At 52.8% G+C, this 20,478-nt stretch overlaps 9 protein-coding genes across 9 annotated transcripts; 4 read left to right on the top strand and 5 right to left on the bottom strand.

Moving 5' to 3' along the window:
- Nucleotides 1-940: 940 nt before the first annotated feature.
- On the top strand, nt 941-1,672 carry PHYSODRAFT_479540 (hypothetical protein; the record flags this gene model as incomplete). Its single annotated transcript, XM_009523066.1, has 1 exon — nt 941-1,672. The coding sequence occupies one exon, from the start codon at nt 941-943 to the stop codon at nt 1,670-1,672; it is 732 nt and encodes a 243-aa protein (XP_009521361.1).
- A 295-nt stretch (nt 1,673-1,967) lies between these two features.
- Nucleotides 1,968-2,574, top strand: PHYSODRAFT_285144 (hypothetical protein). Its single transcript, XM_009523067.1, has 2 exons — nt 1,968-2,061; nt 2,127-2,574. The coding sequence occupies exons 1-2, from the start codon at nt 1,984-1,986 to the stop codon at nt 2,466-2,468; spliced, it is 420 nt and encodes a 139-aa protein (XP_009521362.1). The 5' UTR covers nt 1,968-1,983; the 3' UTR covers nt 2,469-2,574.
- Nucleotide 2,575: 1 nt separating this feature from the next.
- PHYSODRAFT_254279 (hypothetical protein) lies at nt 2,576-4,378 on the bottom strand (the record flags this gene model as incomplete). Its single annotated transcript, XM_009523068.1, has 4 exons — nt 2,576-2,947; nt 3,031-3,107; nt 3,188-4,349; nt 4,376-4,378. 4 exons carry the CDS (start codon nt 4,376-4,378, stop codon nt 2,576-2,578), a joined length of 1,614 nt encoding a protein of 537 aa, XP_009521363.1.
- Nucleotides 4,379-4,573: 195 nt separating this feature from the next.
- On the top strand, nt 4,574-5,285 carry PHYSODRAFT_407629 (hypothetical protein; the record flags this gene model as incomplete). Its single annotated transcript, XM_009523069.1, has 3 exons — nt 4,574-4,710; nt 4,788-4,906; nt 4,984-5,285. Coding segments are annotated over 3 exons (558 nt in total), but the record flags the coding sequence as incomplete, so codon positions are not given.
- Nucleotides 5,286-5,368: 83 nt separating this feature from the next.
- On the bottom strand, nt 5,369-6,405 carry PHYSODRAFT_327005 (hypothetical protein; the record flags this gene model as incomplete). Its single annotated transcript, XM_009523070.1, has 4 exons — nt 5,369-5,707; nt 5,780-5,929; nt 5,999-6,261; nt 6,342-6,405. 4 exons carry the CDS (start codon nt 6,403-6,405, stop codon nt 5,369-5,371), a joined length of 816 nt encoding a protein of 271 aa, XP_009521365.1.
- Nucleotides 6,406-6,631: 226 nt separating this feature from the next.
- PHYSODRAFT_354107 (hypothetical protein) lies at nt 6,632-7,485 on the top strand. Its single transcript, XM_009523071.1, has 2 exons — nt 6,632-6,997; nt 7,238-7,485. Exons 1-2 carry the CDS (start codon nt 6,644-6,646, stop codon nt 7,349-7,351), a joined length of 468 nt encoding a protein of 155 aa, XP_009521366.1. The 5' UTR covers nt 6,632-6,643; the 3' UTR covers nt 7,352-7,485.
- Nucleotides 7,486-7,960: 475 nt separating this feature from the next.
- PHYSODRAFT_487258 (hypothetical protein) lies at nt 7,961-12,905 on the bottom strand (the record flags this gene model as incomplete). The annotated part of the gene is made up of 8 exons (XM_009523072.1): nt 7,961-8,223; nt 8,298-8,411; nt 8,480-8,546; nt 8,646-9,220; nt 9,316-9,523; nt 9,591-11,400; nt 11,497-12,593; nt 12,663-12,905. 8 exons carry the CDS (start codon nt 12,903-12,905, stop codon nt 7,961-7,963), a joined length of 4,377 nt encoding a protein of 1,458 aa, XP_009521367.1.
- A 3,219-nt stretch (nt 12,906-16,124) lies between these two features.
- PHYSODRAFT_327008 (hypothetical protein) lies at nt 16,125-18,895 on the bottom strand (the record flags this gene model as incomplete). The annotated part of the gene is made up of 5 exons (XM_009523073.1): nt 16,125-16,529; nt 16,606-16,893; nt 16,961-17,203; nt 18,069-18,226; nt 18,631-18,895. 5 exons carry the CDS (start codon nt 18,893-18,895, stop codon nt 16,125-16,127), a joined length of 1,359 nt encoding a protein of 452 aa, XP_009521368.1.
- Nucleotides 18,896-20,234: 1,339 nt separating this feature from the next.
- PHYSODRAFT_485257 (hypothetical protein) lies at nt 20,235-20,438 on the bottom strand (the record flags this gene model as incomplete). The annotated part of the gene is made up of 1 exon (XM_009523074.1): nt 20,235-20,438. One exon carries the CDS (start codon nt 20,436-20,438, stop codon nt 20,235-20,237), a length of 204 nt encoding a protein of 67 aa, XP_009521369.1.
- Between the last annotated feature and the right edge of the window lie 40 nt (nt 20,439-20,478).

Here is a 20,478-nt window from a genome sequence, read left to right on the forward strand (position 1 = left end):
GGTATTTATCGCTAACAGGTATTGTGCGTGCTCTACGCTCGCCATAGCCAATAGAAGATCGCTATTCTGGCACATGTTGGATACATTGAGGATGTTATGTCCCACTTCGTAGCTGTTTTGTCGACCAATGCGTACCGGTCTTGACCTCAGGATGCGAAAGGGCTTCCAACAGCAAATCTTTGACAGGTTTTGAAGTATACTTTAATCAAGTTTAATGCTTATTCTGTAGGATACAGAATAAGAGTTGGGGTTAGATGGGTTAACGCGCGGATCTTTCGGTGTCCTCCAGGACGCGACGGAGCAGGCATGGTCTCCGCTGGTGGACTCGCTGTCGAAGTGGCTCTGGCACTACGGACATAAGTATCGCCAAGTGTCGGTTAATAGGCAATGATGGTTGATGCGCAGACGACGTCAGCGATTTTCAGCGTCGTTGGCTGTGACGAGGCAGTGGCAGTGGCCGTCTCGGCCTGCAATCAGCAGCTTTCTTGCCCTCGCGTCAGGATAGGGGCCCAGCACAGCGTGTGTCACAGGGGCGAGACGCAGCCGTTCCCTCCGCGGAGCTCCACGTAGACGTGTACACATGAAGCTCTGTGGTGAATTGCAACAAGCACCGAGTCCAGCGAAACGAACAAGTGCAAGTGTTATTCGTACATTGGAGTGCGACGATGCGTTTGGACATACAGCCGGAAAGACCCAGGATCGCGGGGCAAAATACTTCGCCGACGACGGCTTTGGAGCCAACGAGAGTCCTGCGGTGTTCGCGTCGATGAGGAGCATGCTTCGCTCGATTCAGATGCCTTTGCAGGCCAAGGGCAACTTCAATCGCAGGAGTGATGGTCCTTCAACATCAACTTACACATGGCTACATCCCACGCAACCCTTCACAACGTACACGTTGGTACGTTCATACGATCGTCAAGACGGGCGACTCGTAAGCACCATGGCCGACGACGTCGAGGCGCTCAAGCGCGAGCTGGAGGCGCTCAAGCTGCAGCTCGAGCAGGAGCGCAAGAAGAACACCGCTGCCGCCGCCGACAGCCCCCAGCAGAAGCCCGAGCGGGTGGCGCAGCGAGACCAGAGCGCCAAGTCGAAGCGGCGAGGGGGCGACACGACGGCGTCAACAGCCCCGAAGGAGCAGTGCGTCTACGTGCAGCACGCCGCGGTAGGAGCCCGGCGCGGCAAGTGGTGGCTGCGCGACCGACAGGTGCTTCCGCGCAGCGCATCGGAGGACGGCGGCGGCGGCGAGACTCTGAAAGTGCGGGAGACCTGGGTCTGGAGCGGCCGGGCGGTCGTCCTTGATAAAATCGTGCGACTCGACGACGAGGAAGAGGACGAGCAGGAGCCGGCAGAGTTGGAGCAAGCCAAACCAGAAGCAAAGCAGCCGAATGATGCCGACATCACGAGCGCTGTGCCCGTTGAAGTCGCCGCAGCTCCAAGCGAGACCAGTCCGCAGCAAGAGCAGCAATCCGATGCAGCAGAGACAACTAAGTCTGGGGAGGATGCGGCCCCGGTAGATGCACCTGCTGAGAATGTTGCCCAGGAGGTGACAACACCGCCGCCGCCGACACCAGCGAAGGCGGACGATGAGGTGCGAGAGAGCTCCGCTACAACGGCAAAATTGCCGGTGATTGACTCTACATCGCTGCCCATAGCAGTGGACACCAACTCGTAGCGGAGGAACCTTCGCTAACGCTGCACGATGGCTTCACGGACTGTAGAGAGAGAGAGAGAGCTCATTCCGCAAACTGTGGATTTGATTCAAATCATGATGCTGGGGGCGCAGCGACTATTCAAAATGTAAACAAAATGCGCCTTAGCGCTGTTGATGACTGCTTGGGCGTGATGACTGCTTGGTCCATCTCGGCTGCGGCTTCAAGCGTCCTCCATGTCAGGCGCTGAACGAAAAAATCACCCGGCGACGGAGCTCGCACTTGCTCACTTTCAAATTTGCAGACACCCGGAGAAGCCTCACCACGCGATAATATGGAGCCCATGCGTCGTCCTGGTGACATTCCGACAGGCTACGAGCGCGGCATCATTGAGGAGTCTGCACTGCTCTCGGTACGCCAACAGAACGCTGTCAGGTCTGCAGTGAGCCAGCTAACCTTGTCCGTCGTTCTACGCAGGAGCGGTACCCCGTGGCTGCTAGTTTCCCCACGTGGATGACGCAGACTCGAGGCCAGCTCACCGAACAAGGGTTCAAGCTTGACGTGATGGCCTACCTGGCAACGTCAGCTGGAGGGCTCGCCCGAGACAACGACCTCGCGCCCAACACACTGCTGCAGAACATGTGCATCACCAAGAGTCTCGACCACATCGAGAAGGACGATTTCGTGCAGGCCTGCATGACCAGGCTCGAGCACGGTGCCTATCTCGCTGCCATCTTCGTGCGGCACGAGGGCCCGGGATTCTGGATCCAGCCAGCGCGCTTCCACACTCCGCAACCTCTCCGGCCCGTGTTCTACTGAGGAGGGAGTTCGAGCGAGTAGGACCGAAGCGAGTCATGTACATCAGAGTGTTCACATGCAATCTATTCCCTCATTCTTTGCTATGAAGGAGCCGGTCGCAGAATCGTTTACCACTCTGACACAGTGTAGTCCTTCAGGAACTGACCGAAGATAGGCTCGTCCGTGTGGCCCTCCTGGAACAGAGAGAAGATGGGATCCAGCACACGCGCTGCGGCATCGATCTCGTCCAACGGGGTCTGGAAGTTGTGGGTGTCCGCAATGCGGACGGCCACGTCGCGGGGGTTCTCGTCGTTGATCCAGCCAGTATCGACCGAGTTCATGTAGATGCCCTTGCGAGCGAGGTCCTCGGCGCACGTCCGCGTCATCATATTCGCCGCAGCCTTTGCCATGTTCGTGTGCGGGTGGTTCGCCGTCTTGGTGCGGTAGAATTTACCCTCCATGGCGCTGACATTAATGATAAACCGACGCGGGTTCTTGCTCTGAACATTGGACAAGCAAAAATACAGAGATGTCAGAACCAGATAGACATCGTTTCCACATAACGCTGCAGTATATCGCTTACCTTCTCCAGGAGGGGGATCGCACGCTTGTTGAGGATGAACGGTGCCATCGTGTTGATCGCGAACACCTCCACGAGCTCTGTCATAGCGCAAAAACAATCATAGCACTGGTTAGGATCAACATCAATACACAGGGCACCTGCAAGCCCATGAACGTACCCATTGTCTCGATCTGGTTGATCTTCTGGACCCACGAATTCGAAGTGCGCAGATCCACTTGCTGCTGGTTGTTATCCACCTGGCCCTTGGGGAACAAGGCTGCCGTTTCCTCGGAATGCTGGTCCTCGGCAACGAGGGGCATCTGCGAGAGGTGCACCGATGCTGGCGCGGACGCCGCACCGGTGGAGATGGCCGTCGAAGAGACTCCATTCGCGCTAACGATGGCAGCACCGTTGACAGGCACATTGTCACTCTCTACGTTGGCAGCCGCAGGAGCGCTACCCAGAAGGTTTGCGTTGCCCCGCAGAATCTGGTTGACCTGAGCCATGTCATCCGGGACCGGGGCCACCTCGCACTCAATCAGGTGCTTAAAGTAGTGCACGGGGCGCCGAATCGTCTGCGTCGCGTTGTTGACCAAGATGTCCAGACTCCCAAAAGTCTCCTCGATATGGTCCATGAACTTGTCGATCACACCCAGGTCACGGAAGTCCATGCCGTAGATCTGCAACCTGTCCTTCCAGGCCTCGAAGTCCTTCTCCTTCGCGTACCGGAAGGCCGCGTCTTTCGGGAACCGCGTGGTGGCCACAACCATCGCGCCACTACGAAGCAGCTTGAGCGTGATCTCGTAACCAATCTTCACTCTCGCACCCGTGACGACTGCAATATGTCCACGTAGATCCGCATTCTGCAGCCGCTTCTTGTAGTTGAGCTCCGCACACGACGGACACATGCGGTCGTAGAAGTGGTGCAGCTTGCGGAACTTGACCTTGCACGTGTAGCACCCGCGGTGGTAGTGCAGCTGCTCGGTTTCGTTCTCCTTCTCGTCCTTCTCCTTCTCCGCAGCCTTCGTCTTCTCTTCCTCTCCGTTCTCCTTGAGCAGCATCGGCTCGCCCGCCGCCGCGACTCCGTCCGGTACGTTGGCCAGCAGCGGGTTCTGCTTCTGCAGCGCCGCCAGTCGAGCCAGCCGCTCGGCACGCAGCTTGGTGTTGTTCACATACTGCTGGTCCAGCGCCTTCTGCCTCGCGCGCTCCACTTTCTTCGCCCGCTTGCGCTCCTGCCGCGAGTTGTCGCTGGCCGCCGAGTTGCCGTGGAAGAACTTGGCGCGCAGGTCCGTAATGAGCGGCACCAGCGCCGTTCTCAGCGGCTTGAAGCGCGGCGACGACTGGAAAATCTGGTGGGCTTCCTCACCATGCAGCTTCTGCAGCGTAGCGACGCACGCAGCCAGCTCCGCGTCCGACACCCCGGTGGGGTTGGCGCTATCGCTCACCATCCAGCGATTTAGTTTCGCGAATGGCCACACTATTGAGTTTGTGTCCACCACACCACTAAAAAATCAAATCGAACTTAACCCTAAGTTCGTGCCGTTCCCGCATATTTTAGCCGAAAATGGAGCAGGAGCACGCCGCGAGTTTGACGGCCCGCGCCGTGAAGAAGGCGCTGCCCGAGCGCGCCATTTTGACCAAGGATGCGCGGCAGACACTGAACTCTGCAGTCAGCGTGTTTACGCTGTATCTGGCGTCCATGTACGTGAGGCACACGCGTTGCAATCCATTTGGCTATTGTGGATTAACTCACCGTGGATTCATTGCTCGTGTTGCAGTGCGCACGAGACGTCGGTGGCCAACAAGCGCAGCACGATCACACTGAAGGACGTGCTGCAGACGCTGAGAGACGCGGACTTTGAGCACTTCATCGAGCCTATTGAGGCCTGCCTCCAGGGTCAGATACGCAATAGCTCAAACAGCTCGGCTCTACTTGCTCACATTGTTCTTGGGCTTCTGGTTGATGCAATACAGAGACGAAGGCTGCCGCGAGCAGGAAAAAGAGCCAAAAGACTGCGGTTGAAGAGGAAGAGGGCGGTGCGACTACCAACGAGGTTGAGGAGCGACTGGATGAAGTGGCGATTGACACGAACGAGGAGGATGCCGACGAGGACGAAGGCATGGCGTCGGTGGACGAGCCGTCGGACGTTGAGGAAAACGAACAGGATGCAGGTGAAGACGCAGAGGAGAAGGGATCGGCCGACGAGGACATGCAGGACGACGCCAAGACAGAGGAGGAGCCCCCCACACGGGAACGGAAGGCTGAAGACAATGACGACGACTCGGCGGAGGCGATGGAATCATAGACCATATAGTGTAACCCGGTGCAACTTCAATACTGCAAGCCAACAAGATAAGTTTATTCCATGGCTACGTTTTCCGTGGCTTGCACCTGCACGCCTCCTGTTATCCCTCTGCGCTTGTCTGCGTGTTCCAGTACTGCCAGACACGATGTGGAGATAGCGTCGAGCGCTTGGCCATACTTAAGGCCGGACAGAAGCCCCACGTTGAGGACGTCGTAGGGCGAACGCAGCAGAATGTCGCGCGTAGCTCCGCTGGAGAACACGAGGTTTTTTCCACCCGTGAGGCGGACCAGGTTGCTGGCGTTGGAGAAGAAGTACCGCCGCCCTGCCGTGTCGCCCAGGCACGGCGTGTACGTGATCTCAAAGTGAATGTCGCGCTTGATGGCAGCGGCGATCTGGAGAAACAAGTTAAGCAGGTCATAAGTCACGGCGACCAACCTTCAAACGTCGCAAGCAATGCAACGCACCAACGGCCGCTTGATCTGGAACGGCAACCGGTTGGTGACATCGAACGTGATGAGGTCGATGTCGGCCTGCTCGCACAGAAACTGAAACACCTTGGGCGTGGCCGCCTCCGCTGCGATGACGTCGTATCCTTGGACCACATCCGATCCCAACTGTTGAATGCGCAGCAAAGTGAGTACACGAGCAACGCTTGGCACCGCTTCAGTTATTTCAATGCTCACCAGCTTCTGTGCATCCGCAACTTCCTCCAGCTTGAGCGTGATGCGCTTGCGCTGCTTCGGCAGCTCCTTCTTCCCGGCCGCGTCCGCGTCGCCCTTCAGCTGCAGTCCGTTGCCGAGCGCAGCCGTGTAGAACTTGGCCTTCTTGGCGCTCCTGCCACCTTTGTCCTTCTGCGCAGACTGCGGCAGATCCGGCAGCGCCGTCGCCGGCTTGGGCTTCTCGCTGCCTTCGCAGTCCACATTGACGCACACAGTCGCGTAGCCCACTGTCGGCAGCAAATGCAGCGGCCACAATCAGTCCGCAATTTTTCTGCAGCATCAACTCCATTGCATCATCGCAACGTACAGCGCTGCAGCTCGCCCGCCGACACCCGCGCCGTGGCGCGCACATTCAAGTCCACATACGCCATCACCTCGTCGAGCCAACCGGTCAATTGGCCTGTACACACCTGGTGCACACCAAAGTAGCCACCAACAATTATTGTCCGAGTCAAATGATTTCAATTCTTAAAGGAATTTTTGTCATAAATTCAGACACGTAATTACGCTCTCCTTTTTACGTAAAAAGCTGCCAGCCAGTCGATTGGCGCTGGTGGCTGGGGCTGCTCTGCGCTTGGGGCACTCCGGAGACGCGTATTACTGGAAACAATGGCTGACCAATCCGTGGAGGACAAGAACCTGGAGCTCGCTGCGCTGCGCAAGAAGCGCACGTTCCGCAAGTTCAGCTACCGTGGCGTGGACCTGGACAAGCTCTTGGACCTGAACCATGAGGAGCTGATGGACCTGGTGAACGCCCGCGCCCGCCGTCGCTTCTCGCGCGGCCTCAAGCGCAAGCCGATGGCCCTGATCAAGCGCCTGCGCAAGGCCAAGGCCGCTGCCAAGCCCATGGAGCGCCCCGAGGGCATCAAGACCCACCTGCGTAACATGATCATCGTGCCCGAGATGATCGGCTCGGTGGTCGGCGTGTATAACGGCAAGGAGTTTAACGGCATTGAGATCAAGGTATGTCTCCAGAACCGCTCGCGGCTCTCGGGGGGGTGCGTGGCTTATGACCCGAAGAGCGGTGTTATCCTATTTTGTTATATCACGATATGACTTTTTTGGGATGCACCCGGCTGCCACCCCCTTTAACGACGTTCTGTGTATGGGGCGACCCAGGGAGCTTTTTGTCATAATCATATGATATGACGGTTGTGGGGTGTGACGGACTGACGCCTCTGTGTGCGTTGTGACTTCTGACAGCCCGAGATGATCGGCCACTACCTTGGTGAGTTCGCCATCACGTACAAGCCGGTGACCCACGGTCGCCCCGGTATCGGCGCCACGAGCGCTGCCCGTTTCATCCCGCTCAAGTAAGCGGTGTGACCGAGGTGCAGTGACGCGCAGGTGGATATCATATCTATCGATCTTGTGTCTACATGCCGCTCCCTTTTGGGGTTGAGCCATTGTAATACACTCTTCTGACTTGGGACAGCCTTCCCGGAAGACCCTGCTGTGCTGCTGTGAGTTTACGTCTGTCTTGTCTGTTTAACTGTGGATATGGCCAAGCTGGACTCGAGGGAGGGCGGCAACGGGTGCTGGAAGGAAGGACGGACGGAGGCCGATGAAGCAAACTCGCAAGTACCAACGATTCGATGGTGGACAACAATCTCTCTGATATTTGCACGTCAGTCTGAGGCATCCCGTCCTGTGCCTTCCAAGAAGCCCCTCTTGCTGCCCTCGATCCAGCTTGAAGGTAGTACTTGGGCCCTTTGCATGTTGTAGATGGTGTGTATGTTGTGCAGCTTGTCTGTTTGCCGATGATGACCAGTTCTCTCCTGATCAAGGTTGATGAAAATCTTTTATAATTCCAATTGATCCTACTGAAGGCAAACAGGCAAGCGTAGATATTTTAGTGGTAATGATGAATAGAGTTTACTTGAACATCTACAATTCTCTAGTTTACATTCGCGTTTGATATTCGGTTCATCGTCTATCGCTGCTTCTCCGAGTTTGCTGCTGCAGCTTTGTGGACAGGTACGGGATGGTGGTTTCCTGTTGTACGCCTGGGTAGTTCGAGTACCGCTTTTGGTTGCCGTAGGTCACCACATAACCCGCAAAACTCCTGCCACTGTTGTTGCCGTCGTTGGCAGAGGGGATTGTGCTGGAGGGGAACACATGATCTGATGACACTTGAGTTCCTGCTTTGGATTGCGGCTCGGTCGATGTTGGTTGCATGTTGAAGCCTGCTGTAAGAAGAAATACAAACATTTAGCTCAATGCGAAGCAACATCGTAAATCAAGGAGCAAAACGACAACTTACCCCTTCTTATCGCTGCAGACGGACCTCGGACCACTGCTTGCGATGAAATGATACCAACAGGAAGCTTGGTGTCCGGTCCGTTGAAACTTCCGTTCACCTGCAATGAAGGTGAGGCTAGCAATAAGCAGAGTGGTTAGTCATTCTTACAGCAAAATAGTGCTGGATGTTCGCCATAAACTCACGAATCTGCTGCTGGTCGTAGTGCACGCTCGACAGTCGTCTGCGTAAACTACTGCCCACGTATAGCTGCTCCACTCCAGAAGTGCCGATGCCTTTGGCGAGATTGGCGCTGATAGCTGACGCAACTGTTGCAGTGGATGAAGATGTATTCCCACCCGTCGTGCCGACCTGCCAACTGGACTGACTTCCTAACGAGGTGAGATTGCGGTAGGAATTGTGTGTGGGTGCCAACAGCGACCGAGTGGTTGTGTTGGATGGAGCGATAGCAATCGAGAGATCCACTTCGTGTTCGGGCAGAGGAAAAGTCGGTGGAGACAAGATTGGCGGCGGTGTCGGTACTTGAAGGGGAGCTGTCGGTGTCTTTCGAAGCAAAGAACCGGACAGTACCTCGTTGTGTGGGATACCCAGAGGTTGGGAGATCCCCACAGATGATGAACCCTTGGTCGGGATACTCGATGGCGTCAAGATCAGCTGAGTCTGGTACACAGCTCTGTTTTCTATGACTCTTTCAGGGGCATTTGAAATTGTTCCAGAAGCGGCAGCGGCAGCACGTTCGTGGAGGAAAAGGATATCGATGCGTTCTTTCTCGTCGCTGTAAACGTCCTTGCCGTCTAGAACCTTGAGCGAGTTGAGCTTGTACAGCACGTGCTGTCGATAGAGATGCTTCTTGGTTAGGGGGTTGTTGTTGAGGCGTAAGTCGACGATTGAGGGCAATGACGCCAGCTTTTCCACCTCCTCCAAACCTGTGAGTCGATTGTTGCATAGTTCAAGTGTCTACAAGCAACAGCAAGGAAGTTGTAAGCCATAACTCAGATTCTGCCGTAATTTTCTCAAGCACCAACCTCCAGACTGAGCATGTTGTTGAAATTGGAGAGCGATTTCAAGCCGTTGTCTTCAAGGTTCAGGAACTTCAGCTGCCGCAGAGCGAGGGTCGAGTGCGGGTCAAGCTGTCGAATGCGGTTCTTGTCCAGACGAATGTCGACGAGCTCAGTATTGCATTCTAACCCAGCTAAGAACACGATTGCGTTTCCCTGAAGGTGAAGAACCTGCACCATTCAGCAACAAACACTTAGCCAGTGTAGGATTAACTACACATACACATCCGCCTATTACCTTTAGGGAATCCAAGAACTGAAGTCCTAGCGTCGTCATGTCGGTGATTTGATTGTAGGCCAGATGCAATTGCTCGAGATTTAGGCACGCCAGGATTCCCTTTCCTCCGCCGTCACAAGTATCCGGCAGCGTGTAATCATTCGACTGACTGGAAGGCATGAGCTTCTCAATTCGATTGCGATTGAGATTCAGCACACGGAGCTTTGGCAGCGCCTCGAGGCCAGAGATGTCGATGATCTGATTGTTCTCGAGATTAATCTCACGGACATTCGAGAAGACATCTCCTGGGATTGATCCGATCTCGCGGATGCGGCACGAAGATAAATCCATGTCGGTAATCCGACCAAACTGATTTTCCGCTCCAGATCCACTCGGCGTAGCGTTACCTCCGCCACATTTCTCCAGGATGAACTCAAACGTTAATTTCCCGCTGTATTTCTGCTTCGCGTTGCTCTGGTCTTGCGTCGAGACACTTACTCCGTCCAAAACCTTAACTCGTCGGAGGTAGTAGACAGTGTACAAACGATAGTCAGGAAGTCGCGTGATCTCGTTACCTGACAGATCGAGGATGGTCAGCTTCGGTAGCGACTTTAGATGCTGGACCTCTTTCAAGTTCTCAATCTGGTTGTTCCCCAAGTAAAGTTCCATGAGCTTCAGCGCTGAACCCAGACCTCTCAAGCTGGAGATTTGGTTTTCTTCTAGCGAGAGTTGGATGAGATTCTCCAGCGAGTCCAAGTGCTGAATAACAGTCAAGCGATTCCGACCAAGGTGCAGCTTCTTGAGAAAGGAGAGCTGCTCCAGGTTCTCGATCTGAGTGATCTCGTTGTCGTCCAAGCATAACTCTTCCAGCCTCGTGCACGCTTGCAAACCACCTATCCGTTTGATGGCGTTGTCCGAGAACGATGCTATCCGCAGATTCACAGCCTTACTCAGTCCTTCTATTGACCCAAGCAACTCGTGATTCAAGACAAGCTCCTCCACTGAGCTCCACTCAGCTTTGGTCGAATTGGAGTCGACTTCGTCGTCAGACTCGGGGTGGCGATCCGATGGCGGAAGGTCGACAGCTTCAGTTGAAGACAGCGGGACAGTGCACCGAGTCTTCTGGCAATGAAGAGCCCACACTTTTGAGGGGGATAGCTGGGTGATCAACCGTTGAGCAATGGTGATCTCTTCTTGTAGCACAGTTTGTTGATCAAGTTGCGCGAGATCTGGTAAATACTGCAGCACATGAAATCTGTATCGTTTGGAGTCACAAATGCTGTTCTTTCGGAGGTCAAGCCGCTTGAGTGACCGCTTTCCCAAAGCTTTCCCGATACACTCCACGTCATCGAAAGATCGGATTAAATTGTGCGTGATTTCCAACGTCGTCAAGCTGTAGAGATGTTCGAGGTGGCCAATACGTGCAATGTGGTTGTAGGACAAGTCGAGAACTCGCAGAGTTGAAAGACTCTCGAGGTTATTGCAGATGCCTTGGATCTTATTGTAACTTAGCACCAGCACTTCCAGATGATCTTTCAGAGGTGACATATCTGGTATTGTCTCGAGCTCGCACCCCAGTAAGCTCAAATACTTAATGCGACTTGCTGCAGTCACTTGTAGTCGTGTTGATACGATTGGCGAGTCCTTCGATGCAATTGATCCAGGCACCAATGGCTCCATTTGAAGTAAGCGCATCACGCTTTCATCAGTACTCGAATATGCGCTGTTCTCAGCGGGTTGAGGGCTTTGTGAGCGCCGGATACGGTACTTGCGTTCGAAATCATCCACCAGTTTGGCTGCAACTCCGAGGTTGACCGCGTCTTCTTCATTGCTGTGCACAGTACGAGGAGATTTTAGCGATCGCGTAGAGCCTTGTGAGGCACTGCTAACACGAGACGAACCAACGAGATCACTCTCAAACGCATACTGATACTCCACGAAATATTCCGGTAAAACCAGCGCACTGTCAAACACATAGTACAACTTTTGCTTGTTGGTGGCAGCTTCTCCACCTGCGGTTGTAGTCGCAGCACCTCCATGCATCACCTGCAAGCTCTGAACCCCCGTGAAATCTTGAGCCTTCCCCAACGTAGAACCAGCCGTAGCCTTTGCAAGTGCAACGTCAGCATTGCTGATACATTTTGTGTACCCGGGAAAAACTTTCGCTACGAGTAACACGCCACAGGGTAAATCCCAGTCACCGGACACTGCAAGTTGCACCGCTCGCTTCATGTCCTGGTTCATTTTTTGCTGAGAAGGTGCGGTATCCACGCTCGACACAGCTTGTTGTCCTTTAGCGACAAGCGCTGCCGTAACACGTGGCGCGTCTAGCAGGGCAATTGAGTTGGAGAGTTTAATGGCGGCACCAAAGTCCGTCGTTCCAAGTCCTGAAAATCCACGGAAGCCGTTCTCTGCGATAAATAGTTGCTCGGTGTCGGCAGGACTACGCAACTGATGATCTTCTAGCAGTGGGGACTGAGCGTAAAACAGATATTCCATCGATGTTTCCAGTGTTGAACCGGGACACGGATTCTGCGGCTGGTTACCACGTTTACCTGGCTCTTGCGGTGTTCCGACGTTGCGTTCTCTTGATTTTACGCTCTCTCGTTCAACGTCAACATCTTCGTTCGGTACTGTCACCCCCTTTTTCGATACGTTATCCTTGACCTTTCTGTCTGGAGCAATGAGAACCTCCTCCATTCTTGCCTGGAATCTATTCCGTAAAAATCTGTTGTTTATCCTCGTGACTCGATTGATTTGGATGTCGTTTATCCCAAGTTTCTGCAGCTCTGGTAGGAATATTCGCGATCGCACGAGCTCGACACAAGATCCGAACCACGCATCCGACGGTTTACCGTCCTCGAGTCGAATGTTGCCGCCGGTCTCCAGCTCCAGCATTAGACGCGCAATGTTCATCTCGGAAGTACACCTCAAACTTGTCCTTAAGCGCTCAAAGTCTTGATTCATGCGATACACTGCGCTGTAGCGGTCTTGCAGACACGAGCTCACACACTCCAGCTTCTTCTCCAACGCAGTGATCATATCTTGGGACACTTTTGCAGTAATTTCATCCTTTCTAGCGCTGTTCTCGACCAAAAACCTCTCAATTTCCTTCTTATGTCGCACCAGAGCCGACACGCTCGTTTCCATGTGATGCTCAGCCTGGTTGCGGATCGTCTCGGCATGGCGAATCCTTCCGTGCACATCGCGCTTTATCGCCTTAATCCGCATGTTATAGTACATTTTCTTCTTGATCATAGTGGCCTCCGCTATGTGTTTGTTGCGCGCAGACAGCTCGACGGTATCCAGGAAACTCAAACGGGGAAGTTGACACATCAAATATGTCTGGTAATTACACAGTCTACACACGGGATTGTCGCCGAAATGAGGGTCACTCAATACAAGAACAGCAAGTTGGTCCAAGTTCATGAGGGACAACAGTCCTTTAAAGCTCGACAGCCGGTTGTCCGCCAAGTTCAGTTCTGTGAGATTCACGCAGCCATTGAGCGCCGTGTCAATGCGGTCAATACGGTTACGACACGCCCAGAGCTGCGTCAACATCGTGAGTCTCCAGAGTCCGTCAAGTCTTTCCAATTGGTTCTGGTTCACCCACAACTTCTCCAACTTCACCAGCGCGTCCAAGTTTTCAAGTCGTCGGATCTTGTTCGAGCTCAGATTTAGCTGTTTCAGCTTGGTACAGTTCCCCAGGTTAGCGATCTTTGTGAGCCCACACTCGGTAATGCACAATTTCTCCAGGTTGATGCAGTTGCTGACGCCATCGAGTTCGCAGATCGTCGGCTGGTTGATGACCGAGAGCTCCCTCAGCGCTGGGAAGTACGCGACGCTCCTCATGGACGTCCAAAAGCCCAGAAACAAGTCCAAACTCGTCACTGCCTCGCTATTCCGCGCAAATTGAGCGGCTGTGATACCGTTCTCCCTGCAGAGCAATTCGAGGTCGGGAGACGTCGCGAAGACCTGCATCTTCTCCTGCTGGGAGACGGACAGCGCGTCTCCATTGCCAGTTGGCTCTATCACAGTCTCCGTCTGCACTGCGTCGCTTTCGGGCAATAATTCGTCTTCAACACTCGCTGGCGGACTGCTTGGCCTTGAAGAGTTCATGCTGCCACCTCGAAGGCACTGCTTGCTGGGAGGTCGGTGGGATTTGGCTGAAGGGAGACGCGCTGGAGGAGCAGCAGAGATAGGCGGCAGAGCACTCGAGTCAGCAGAGGAGGGGCTCGAAGTGCCTCGTCCTGTCTCCATCCTTTTATTCCTACCAGAGCTATCCTATTCCTCCAAGAGTCTGGACCTTGACCTTGAGGCGATTACAATAACGTGCACTGCGTCGTTTCGTCCTATTTTTGTCCCCAACTTCAAGGTAGCAGCAGCCGTGTTTTCAAAGTTCTTTTGCAGCTGAACTTGGAGCTAAATTTTGGCCAATCAAAAAGTTCTGGGCTCGTGTGTTAAATAGGTTAAGTGAAAGGAGCCCTTCAAAACTGTGAGAGCCCTCGTTAAGAGCCCCCCCCTACAGGTTAACTAGGGCTCCGCGAAGGCTGGGATAGGAGGCTTTTGGGATAACTCCTTTATTACTTTTTTTTACGATCCACAGTCATCTCCTGCGCCTGCTTCACAGCCGCAGCATCTGCCCGGTCATTCACCTCAACGGCGAAGATGCAAGATACGACTAGGCAGTAATTATACACAGTAATGAAACGAACCTCGCTCGAGATCTAGCTCGTAGAGAAATATGCTACAGTCCTGTAGTAGTCCGTTCAATTCAATCATTCACCTTACATCACTCCATCCGGTTCAGTATATGCTACTGACCCATACCGTTTCAAACTGTCCACGCATATAAATCTTTTGGAGGGCCCAGTGCGGCACCGGGGTCATACCGGTTTCTGGAAATGTGCCAGTTGGGTGTCAATATTTTGACTTGACGTACCACGATATAATCCTATTTGGTCTGCGATAGCAGCACTAACGTTGCTTCCTATCCCAGTAATATATCTTACTACCGATTGGCTGTAGTGTGCGGTCTTCAGGTCCAAACTTCGACTTTAGGAAGCATGCTGTACATTGTCGCCGCCACGTTCTTCGCTCCTATCTCTTCAGTGCAGGTCACATGAGCATGGCGCAGCTACGCTCGAGCGCGAAGGGCATCGAGGATCGCGATCTTCTGGAGGATTTTCCAGGATCTAGCTCAACCGGGTCCCAAGGAATAAACCTAGATAGCGTAAACTAATCAGGACAGCGCGTCAAGAGCCCGCCAAACTACAACGACAGCATCGAAGAGCCCAAGCGGGGAGCCCTGCAGGAAGGCGGGCTCCTCGTTGTCGTACCTATGCGAGGGGAGCCCGATTCGGGGCTCTTTCATATCACGACTTTTGAAGTTGAAGGGCCCCCCGGGCCTTTTAACCCCGAAATCGGTGATATTTTAATATTCCCAGTATTGTAATACTGGGAATATCTCCCCGGTCAGAGGATTAATATTGTAAATACATCGGTAATACTTCGTTCTCATAAATGATATTTATATTACTGGGATAGGAAGCAACGTTAGTGCTGCTATCGCAGACCAAATAGGATTATATCCGTGGTACGTCAAGTCAAACGATGACCCCTCTTGACATCTAACTGGTATATTTCTTGAAACCGGTACGGCTCTGGTGCCGCACTGGGCCCTCCAAAAGGTTTATATGCGTGGGCAGATTGAACCGGTGTGCTACCGACGACACCGGTATGAACCAGTGCATATATTGAGCAGGGTACGGATGGACAAAGTGAAGTAAAGAGAACGCTTGGACTGTACAATAGCACTAGTTTGCATTTTCTACAAGCTGCAAAACAGATCTCAACCAAGGTTTGCATTTTTAATTTCGTAAAGCATTGCCGGTTGATACCTTGCATCTACAGCTTTTAAGAAAAAATCCGGACAGATGCTGCGGCTGCGAAGCAGGCGCAGGAGATGACCGTAGCTAGTAAGAAAAATAATTAAAAAAAATTAAAAAACGACAGGTTTATACCAAAATTCTCCTATCCCAGCCTTCGCGGAGCCCTAGTTCAAGGGCCAACAATTGTGAATATTTCCTTTAACAACAACAACAATACCTCGTCGTGAGGATTGGCACCACAGTCAATGGGCGCTCCATCTCTGTGTAGTCTGGCAAAGTACTACAGTGCATTCAGTTAAGAGATATTTTACGGCGCTACAGCGCATTGGAGAATGCTGCAGGAGAGACCTCCGTCATGAGGTGAGGATTGACAGGATGGGGCTCATGATGCCAAATGCACCGGCGGTGAGAAGCTGGAGACCCACGATCGCGGCCACAGTGCACGGGGCACCACGCTTACGCTGCGGCATGCGGGGCGCGGAGGTGTCAGCGGCGGCGGTGGTGCTGTCCATCTCGGTCGGATACTTCACTGGGAATGAAAACGTGATACCAAAACCTGTGAAAACCGATCACTACGACCAGAAAAAAGTTGAAGATGACAAAAGGGGTTTTAAACGTAGCTCTATCGTGTGTTTTAGTATCGATATGCATCTAATGTGCACTTTTACACTTCAGAGGAGTTCGCTCCTAGCGAAGGCTCAGAGAGCAATTGGTCGTCATCCAGCACGGAGCTAGTGGCATACTCCACTCTGTCGCCCTTTTCCACTTCATCCTTGTCAGTCTCGAAGTACACGGAAGCCAAAGCCGGAGTTTCGTCCGACACGGGTGGCGGCAAAGGAGCAGGTTCAACAGCGACTTCACTCCGCGACGGGGGCGTCTTGCTCACGGGTAGCGAGACAGCCACTGCGATCCCGACGACGTAGACGCACGAGGCAACGATGTACGGGAGAGCTTCGGACAGAAGGGACTGCCGGGTCATCGCAGCGTACAGCGAGGAGAAGACGATGGGGCCGATTGCGTCAAAAACTGATTGAGCGCCATAGATTGCGCCTTGAAGACGTCCTTGTTCCTGCAGATTCAGAGTCAAATTATGATAACCCCGTCAATGTTTTAGCTTGTTCAGGTGAATAGATGCTAAAACATACCTTCTCCGAGACGTTCATTGACTTGAGAGCCGATATGGCGGGGAAGGTGAGGTCTCCGATGCAACCAGGGATGAACGACAGGAATACGACCCATTTGTGCGGGTAAAACGCGGCACCGGCAAAGCCGCCCGTCTTCATCAGACTGGCGATCAGCGCGATGATGATCACGCCTTTCTCCTTGAAGCAGCCCACCAGCGCCTTCACCAGTAGCCCCTGTCCTAGCAGTGCTAAGACGCCTCCGAGTAGCATCAAGTTGGCAAAGTCTTTCACATCGAATCCCACAATTGTCTGAAATCCACCATCATGGGCTGCGTTAGACCAGCTCGCAATTGCGTTTATATTGTTGGGGACGTACATTCAGGAAAAAGGACTGGATCTGGAAAATCCCGTTCCTGATGAAACTCGTGATCACGATCAAGCACGTCAGCCGCATGAACAATTTATTGCGGAAAAGGATGGACAGAGAGCTGATAGGACTCTCCATCACCCAATGCGTCTTGGTCATACGCGAATGCTTCGGTACCGTTTCGGGCAGAATGCATACTGCCCAAAACACCCGGATCACGAAAATACAAGCGGCAATCTGCAGAACTTGCTCCTACATAAATAAAAATCATCCGCGTTAGAAACGAACAGTCAGCAATACAGTCATAAACCGAGCAGCAAGTACGAACTCGAGAGAAGAATGGGGCTGCGAAAGCACTCAAAAGAAAACCCTGAAGACAAGCTCGCAAAAAGAATGCCAAATGCTGCTGCGCGGTTCTCGGGGGACACAATGTCGCGACCGCAGCGCCCATAACTCCAGCAGTTCTGGGTCAAGATCAATATGGCTGTTAGTACATAGGGGAAACCGAGATACGTACCCAAACCCATAGTCGATTAGCCTAGTACAAAGTACGGCGTGATGGATCCGTGTGGCTGCATGAAATACATGATGGAGAATGGCGTACCAACCCTTGCGAGCTGGTTTAGCACCAAAAACGGCTAATAGCAATAACAAACATACATTCACATTTACTAAGCCACAAAATTATTTCCCAATGACCCACAAACTGACGAACCTTGCGTCCGTAGACGTCTGACGCTTGACCTAGCATCGGTGCCAGGAAAAAAATGAATACACAGCCTAGCGACGAGAAGAGGCTGACACAAACAATAGCGTCAAGTTCACCCCACATTCTTCACCGACTCCAAAACCAATAGTATTGATTCATTCCTCGACAACCAAGCCGCTTGTCTTGACCCTTCAGTGCACGCCTTTTTAGCAACAATTGCAACAATTATTAGCACGAAATGATTCATGCCATTTGTACTTAACCATGATGACTGTACCGCGTCGAGTGGGTTGGCTCCACAGTCAATTGGCAGTCCATGTCGATGCTGCCTGGCGAAATACTGCATACAATTAATGGATAGAGTGAGGATTGTCGGTGGGACTGACACATTTTTGCTCATTTGCAGACCTCCGTCATGACGATGGAGAGGATGGGGTTCATGATGCTGAACGCCGCCTCCGTCAGGAACTGCAGCACCACGATGGTGCCGAACTTGCACGAGAAGCCCCGCTTCCGCTGCGGCTTGCAGGGCGACGTGGCGGCAACAGTGGCGCCGTGGCTCTTCCCTGTGGGTGGACGAGATGCTCTTCGAGGTGCTGCATTTTGACTGAGGGTCGCCCTTCTAGTCTGAACCCCATCGGAAAAATATGATCCGATGCGTTGAAGTGCTAGAAGTGCATTGAAATCTGGAATATATTTCTTAGCTTTACAGAAAAAAGCGTGCCTTGTGAGGCTAGCTGCGGCTCTGCAAGCAAGTACCGTACCTCACACAAAGATTACTTTTGGTCTTTCTCATTTGGCACTCAAATTACCGTTAAAAAGCTCTCATTTCCTTCGAAAATGCTTTCTTCCTGTTAATATTAGCAGTTATATGCGTTTTGATTGGCTAAAATTACATTTCAATTTCAAAAAGATTGCCCCAGGTCTTGAAATGGTAATCTAACTGTTAACCGTTCTTTCTGTGAGGTACGGTAGTCGTCATCTACGTGTAGCACCGTTCTGCCAGCAACAGCCATGGCATCGTCACCTCCAATTTCATCCTCAGTTTCGGGCTCGGTCTTAAAGTGTGAGGGTGCTGGTTCCCCCCTTGGTGACAGTAAATGAGCTTCCTCGTCCACAGGCTTGCTCGATTTCTTGCCGGCGGGTAGCGACACGGCAATAACAACACCGACGAGATAAATGCACGAAGCGATCACAAACGGGAGCGCTGGCGACCAAACTGACTTTCGAGTCATAGCAGCGTACAAGACGGGGAAAACGACGGGTCCAATCGCTTCGAAAACCGATCGAGCTCCGTAGATCGCGCCTTGCAGGCGACCTTGCTCCTGTAGCAAACCTAGATAGTTAGATAATGAATGACTTCACAAGGAGAAGTGCAGCGTACCTCTTCCGAACAGTTAATTGATTCCAGCGCAGAAATGGCTAGGAAGGCCAACTCGCCGAAACAAGAAGGTATACACAGAAAGAACACCACCCAACACTCCCGTCCCCGCAATCCCGCACGTCCTCACTAAGCAGCTCACTAAACCTGTGATGATCATGCCTCTTTCTCCCATGAAACTCACTAGAGTGAACCTGTTCAAGCTTGTCCGAGCATGACTAGAACGCCTCCAACCAGCATCAGATTGCCAAAATCATTCACGTCGTACCCCACAACAGTCTGCAGAGCAGTACAGAATCACTCAGTTGGATGACACAGAAAGTCGGACTATGCATACTGTTGAAAGGACTTACATTGAGGTAAAATGGCTGCATCTGGAAAATTCCTTCGGAAACGAAGCTCGTTAACGCGATCAGAGTATGAACAACTTGTTCCGGAAAAGGATCGAGAATGAGCGGATCGGACTCGCCGCAACCCATAAGGTTTCGGGCAGGATCAGCAGCGCCCAGAAAACGCGCATCGCGAACAGAGCAACAGCAATCTGCAAAATATGTTCCTGGTTCGAAAGATATAGCACGAATATCAGTTTATCAGGTATCGGAATGTTATGAAGCGAGTGGGAAGCACTCACTCGAGCGAGAGAAGAACGGGGCGATAAATGCGCTTGCGCAATACCCAATCGCTACGCTAGCGGCCAGAACTCCAAACGCTGCTGCACGATGAGTTGGAGAGATGACATCGGTGACCGCGGCGCGGCACTCATGACACCAGAAGTCCTAACACAGAGCATCATCATGTAACATAGAGCGACGACAAGCAGGTGCCGATTGGACCAGAGTAGAGGCCGCGGCGGAAGCGCAAGTGGCTCGACAGTCCCCCGAACTGCGAGTCGCCCGCAGCCAACGAGACGGACAGGATGCTCAAGCGCCACTAAGCACAAGTAGCATTCAGTATCTGACGAAGCGATTCAAGTCAGTGCACGCGAGGAAGACAGCCAGAAGACAAGATGTCGGAAAAAGTGTATATCCGCCGCTGAAGTGATGGTAGCAGTAGCTGTCGGTAGTGGTCGCCGATATGGCAGTATTGAAGACGTAATATGTTGATTTCTCGAATTACTCACGAGTTTCAAGCTTGTCTTAGCACCACAGTTTTCTCTCCTCCCATTTCGCACTCACCGCGTTTGTACGGCGCCATTAAATCTCTTCGGGATACGGAACAAGAATTGCAAACTGCCGAATCTCCTTGCCTTTCTTGGTGAAAGACTTGTAGTACAGCGGTGGAAGCAAAAAGAAGAGTTGGTTGCCATCCGGACCCAACTTCGCCAAATCATCTGCCGCGCCGGCCTTGATATCATGAGTCTTTCCCACAGTGACTTGGAATCCACCGAACTGCGGCATCCATGCATCAATAGCGACATAATTCGATGTCCGAGGCACG

The sequence above is a fragment of the Phytophthora sojae genome (genome assembly GCF_000149755.1).
Source record: "Phytophthora sojae unplaced genomic scaffold PHYSOscaffold_2, whole genome shotgun sequence".
NCBI lineage: Eukaryota > Oomycota > Peronosporomycetes > Peronosporales > Peronosporaceae > Phytophthora > Phytophthora sojae.

Excerpts from the sequence above, each read along its gene's own strand:
- PHYSODRAFT_285144 (XM_009523067.1), top strand. The coding sequence starts at position 1,984 with ATGGAGCCCATGCGTCGTCCTGGTGACATTCCGACAGGCTACGAGCGC. Across the intron at positions 2,062-2,126 it reads AGGAGTCTGCACTGCTCTCG|GAGCGGTACCCCGTGGCTGC; the intron begins GTACGCCAACAG and ends CGTTCTACGCAG.
- PHYSODRAFT_354107 (XM_009523071.1), top strand. The coding sequence starts at position 6,644 with ATGGCTGACCAATCCGTGGAGGACAAGAACCTGGAGCTCGCTGCGCTG. Across the intron at positions 6,998-7,237 it reads TTAACGGCATTGAGATCAAG|CCCGAGATGATCGGCCACTA; the intron begins GTATGTCTCCAG and ends GACTTCTGACAG.